The sequence below is a fragment of the Arachis stenosperma genome, chromosome 1, assembly GCF_014773155.1.
Source record: "Arachis stenosperma cultivar V10309 chromosome 1, arast.V10309.gnm1.PFL2, whole genome shotgun sequence".
NCBI classification, from domain to species: Eukaryota; Viridiplantae; Streptophyta; class Magnoliopsida; order Fabales; family Fabaceae; genus Arachis; species Arachis stenosperma.
In genome coordinates this window covers 128033145-128038331 of record NC_080377.1, presented here as the reverse complement: position 1 = coordinate 128038331, position 5187 = coordinate 128033145, and the positions used below count along the sequence as shown (strand labels likewise).

The following is a 5187-nucleotide window of genomic DNA, read 5'->3' as shown; positions in this document are numbered from 1 at the left end:
TTCTGCTCCCCTCTCACCAAACATATCCACATGTCTCTCTTTACGTATTCCTAATTTCCTATACATTACTATACACCATATACTCTACGCTCTACACTCCTTTCTCTCTCTCTCTCTCTAGTCTCTACAACTACGATACTACGAATTAGTAGAGGCTAGTAGTATCTTGTATCTACCTCTTCACATGCTACAAACTACAAAGTTATATGCTTTCGTTTTCTGGGTCTTCATTTTCGCTTCTCTCTCTTTCTCTTGATTTTGTTTGTTCCACTTCTTCCCCCTTTTTGGCGCCAAGTTCTAGTGTCGTTGTTCTGAACAGATGCAGCTACTGCAAAGATATAAACTTTACGTAATGTTGACTTTTCACTGAGGTTCTCAATTCAGGATTCTTAGTCTAACTGCTTCTGGGTTTTGTTGCTCAGTTGCCCCTTTACAATATGCTATTATTATAGAGCTCAGAAGAAGAAGCAGCAGCTTATTTAGTTCTAAATATGGCTACCAAAATGATCAACAGAACTCTTTTTCTCACTTATTTCTGCTTGTTTATCTACATCTTGCTTTCTTCTGGTGTCATTTTGTACAACAAGGTAACAAGACCTCAATTCTTGTGTGTCTTTTCTAAGTAGAAAGATTTTAGTGTTTACTTAAGCTTGAACAGTGATACAATGATTTGATTAAAGGTTTTTCTTTTTCTTCTCTTTTTGGCAGTGGGTTCTCTCTCCAAAGTACTTCAACTTTCCACTTCCAATAACACTCACCATGATTCACATGGGATTTTCTGGGGCAGTGGCATTTTTACTCATCCGGGTTCTTAAGGTATGCATGTGGTGCTGTTATACTTTGAAAGTGTTCCTTATTTTGGATTTATGGTTAAGATTGTTGACTCTGATCTTCACTTTCTATACATTGCTGGATTATTTTGAGTTTTTGACTGCATAGTTGTCACATAGTGTGCTAAGTTTGTATGCTTGATATTGCCATCCTCTTTTGTACTAGGCTTTGACATTGATAACAGACTATGGTCAATTTTTCCTAGGTGTCTCAGATTTGATTTGTGAAATGAAGCCTATGCATGATCATGTTCCAATTTCATTTGGTTGTTCTTCATAATTTAGCATCACTATGCCTCTAACTGTGCTGCTTGATCACCTTTCATTGTCTTATTATTTATTTAGTACCTTAATTTATGTTCTGTCATGCTAAATTCCAGGTTGTATCTCCTGTCAAAATGACATTTGAAATGTAAGTGCATCTTCTCCGCTTTGAAGCCTTCTTTAGCTTATTCTCTTTTTGTTCTATTTATTTATTTTTACTCACTTTCTTTCTATCTCAGATATGCAACTTGTGTGGTACCAATTAGTGCTTTCTTCGCATCAAGCCTTTGGTAAGCTCTACAACTGTTTTTCTTTCTCCCCCCCTCGAGATAGTTTAACAATGGTTGACTCTTGAAAAGAGCATCTACAAAGCCACAAAGGCTAATCAAGGGGGAACATAACCAAACAAGTATCAATATAAACACCGAATGCACATAGAAATTAGAAACGCAAACATCAAATAGTAGCTGCACCTCCATAACAATAACTAAACCCAAAAAGAAACAAAAACACCAACCAACTCCTTGAAGTACATGAGCATGCTGTAGCTACTTCACTTGTTAGCGACTTGTAGAAAAACCAGGGAACTGCACTAAGCCACACACACATCTATAGCATGATAAACTTGCAGGGTTAATGGGAATTGGGAAATATCCCTCATTTGTATGTTTTCTATCTAGTTTAATTTGGAAAGTGCTTGATCAAGATTTTGTGAAGCATCAAACCATATTATCCCTGTTGAATTTTTTATCAAAATTTCAACGAGCTTAAGCTTTCTTTCCGGGTGCAGTATTTGCTAATTTTTACCCCATTTAAGTATAGTTCTGTTACTTTCGATTCGGTATGATATCTTTTCATTAGGGTGAATCAGTGTTTTTATGAATCTGGAGCTGTTACTCCTCCCTTGACTACTCAAACTGGAATTCTCCATCTGCCACTACTTACCTATCCTTGGAAAATTTCTGTTCGAAGTATGATGTTTGTGAAGAAACTATGATGGTTCACTTGTACAATTGAAAATTGACTATGGTTTCTATATAGGATAAATTCACAAGTTTTCTCCTTATGAAATTGGTTGAAAAAATTGTATGAGAAATTTTTTATTTTATTTTATTATTATTACTTTTATTGACAGGTTTGGTAATACTGCCTACTTGCATATATCTGTGGCGTTTATCCAGATGCTCAAGGCTCTGAGTACGTTCTCATTCTATTGAACTTCCCATGTTTATCTTACAGCCTAAACAATATTTCCTTAATTCCAAAACTTGATGTTTCAGTGCCAGTGGCAACATTTGTTGTGGCTATTGTGTGCGGCACTGAGAAAGCAAGGTGTGATGTGTTCTTGAACATGGTGTTGGTCAGCGTTGGAGTTGTCATTTCCTCGTATGGGGAAATTCATTTTAATGTAGTTGGTACATTTTACCAGGTCACGGGAATTTTCGCTGAAGCTTTAAGACTGGTCTTAACACAAGTCCTTCTGCAAAAGAAGGGCTTAAGTTTAAATCCTATCACAAGCTTATATTATATAGCTCCATGCAGGTATATTCTGTTGAAATTTTCTGACTAGTTTTCTCTAAACAAGAAATCAAGTATAGAAAATGTAACAGCTAATGTGTCTAGCAACTATCCAATTGATTCTTCTTGCTATTCCGGAATAGGTATTATTAACATTGATCAATATTGATAAAAGATGTCTCTTTATGTGATTCAATCACTTGCTTAACAAGTAATGTTATTGAGAGTACCAATGCTTGGATATTAGTGAATCCAGTCTAATGTGATGTGATAACTTCTCGTTTGCTTTGTTATGTGCAGTTTTGTGTTTCTCTTTGTGCCTTGGTACCTACTGGAAAAGCCTGCAATGGAAGTTTCACAGATTCAGTTAAATTTTTGGATCTTCTTTTCCAATGCTCTATGTGCTCTCGCCTTGAATTTCTCTATTTTCCTAGTAATCGGTAGAACTGGTGCTGTGACCATCCGAGTCGCCGGCGTGCTTAAAGACTGGATATTAATAGCCCTTTCAACTGTTATATTTCCAGAGTCCACAATAACTGGGTTGAATATAACTGGCTATGCTATAGGTAAGTTTCAGTTGAAACTCAAAACACATTCTTAATATCACTCCCTCCTTTGTCTTGATCAACTATTCAATCTTTTACTTCTGCAGCACTATGTGGCGTCGTGATGTACAATTACATAAAAGTCAAGGACGTTCGAGCCTCTCAACAACCTACCGAAATCATTCCAGATCGAATCACAAAGGTATCTTCTTGAGTCTTGACATGTATAGTTGCATTTTTATGTCCCAGTCTCATTGTAAACTTGTCTGATACACAGGACTGGAGATTTGAGAAGAGACCTTCTGACATTTATGCGCCATTGAACGCCGGCAACAATGAGGGAAGCATTGGAGGTAATGGTTTCACATCAGATATTGAGCGTCGATGAAGAAGCACCACGACACTTAAAATTTAGCAGTAGCAGCTAGGGAGAACTGGCCTTGTTGGTTATGGAATGCACTTTTCTGAATCTGAATAATCAAAATATGTGTTTGTGAAAGGAGAAGGATTTGTTTTAACTCTCTGTGATGGCCGTTTTACAATCTTTCCAATACAGGGAATCAAGGATAGTTATTATATAAACATTTCATTAGTCACCAAAGTGTGTAACTGTGTACATTCTTGAACCGGCCAAGAATCAATAAAGCTCTACAGCAAAATAAATTTGCAAGAGTAACGGGCACTCTGAATTAAATTTTATAAAGACGTGCCATCTTATTTGGTAGAATTTTAGAAAACTATACATTCGGAAATTTTCAAATAACGCACTAATTACAAAGAGAATAAAGTGTTACATCTAAGCAAAATATTTAACTAAGTACAATTAAATTATTATAACCGTTTTTTATATCAGAATTCTTTTTCTTTTTCTTCTTCTTTCTACCATTAATGTTACTGCTTCTTCTTCTCCTCCACTTTTTTCTTATTCTTCTCTTTCATTATCGTCGTTGTCACCACTACTGTGCCACTACCTCCATCTCCTCCTCATCTCTCTCCTCCTTTTTCTTTTCATATTTGAATTTCTTCGATCTTCTCCTTCCTTTTCTTCCTCCTCTTCCTCCATCATCATTATTATTGTCATTATTATTGTTATTGTTATTATTGTCGTCTTCTTATATGTATGACAGTTCAAATTCAAAATGCGCTAAAATTTTTTAATAGTGACGACACACAAACAAACTCAGTTCAAAATAAGTTCAGATCAGAATGCACCAAAAATGAATCCAGAATACACCAAGATAAAATTCAGAATGCACCGAAATTACTTAATAATGACGACACACAAACAAACTCAATTTAAAATAAGCACATACTAAGTGATGGAGGTGGTGGTGTTGACGACGACAATAACGAAAGAGAAAGAGGAGAAAATAAAAGAAGGAGGAAGAGAAGAAGAAGAAGATGATAACGAGAGGAGGAGTTTTGAGTTATCATTAAGTAAGTTCGATGCATTCTGGATATAAATAAAGTGCCCCTTCCTTTTCCCCTTCAGATGGAGGCAGGAGTACGGAGTACCCTTTCGTGATTTGTTGGTGATCGTTCCGCAAAAGGAATTTCGCTTTGGGTAGTTTTTTGAGTCTAGAGTGAGCTTCATTTTCTGTTTCCATATATATATATATATATATATATATATATATATATATATATATATATATATATATATATACCGTAAGATCAACCGATGTTTGCACCCCGTCTATTTACGGACTCTAACCTAGATCCTCCATACAAGGCTCCTGTTATGTGGCTACTTGATGAAGCACCAGTGAGTTGCCCTATGACGATGTATGATTGTGCAAAGGAATAATAGATAACATTTCGCCTTTTGATAATGTTCAACTTGACCCGAGTTTTGAAGACCTAGAATGTATTTTCTCTCGCTTTTGTAGTTTAGAGGGATTAGGTTGATATAGAGTATTAGAGTTTAGGTTAGCTTGGGCGCTAGCTTAGGAATTTCTTGAACAGGTTAGGACCTGCGATGTTGTATGTATATATAACTATATGGTTATTATTTAGTTACTTCTAGGGGT

General features: G+C 35.9%; 1 protein-coding gene across 1 annotated transcript; it reads left to right on the top strand.

The window, feature by feature from the left end:
• Positions 1-3820, top strand: LOC130936855 (probable sugar phosphate/phosphate translocator At3g17430). The gene is made up of 9 exons (XM_057867023.1): positions 1-587; positions 709-816; positions 1211-1242; positions 1334-1384; positions 2230-2291; positions 2375-2636; positions 2913-3178; positions 3265-3359; positions 3435-3820. Exons 1-9 carry the CDS (start codon positions 492-494, stop codon positions 3543-3545), a joined length of 1083 nt encoding a protein of 360 aa, XP_057723006.1. The 5' UTR covers positions 1-491; the 3' UTR covers positions 3546-3820.
• Positions 3821-5187: the final 1367 nt, after the last annotated feature.

Bases quoted from the DNA above. Each gene is read 5' to 3' on its own strand.
- LOC130936855 (XM_057867023.1), top strand. From the start codon at position 492: ATGGCTACCAAAATGATCAACAGAACTCTTTTTCTCACTTATTTCTGC. The intron at 588-708 runs GTAACAAGACCT...TCTTTTTGGCAG, and splicing joins GTGTCATTTTGTACAACAAG to TGGGTTCTCTCTCCAAAGTA. The intron at 2,292-2,374 runs GTACGTTCTCAT...TTGATGTTTCAG, and splicing joins CCAGATGCTCAAGGCTCTGA to TGCCAGTGGCAACATTTGTT.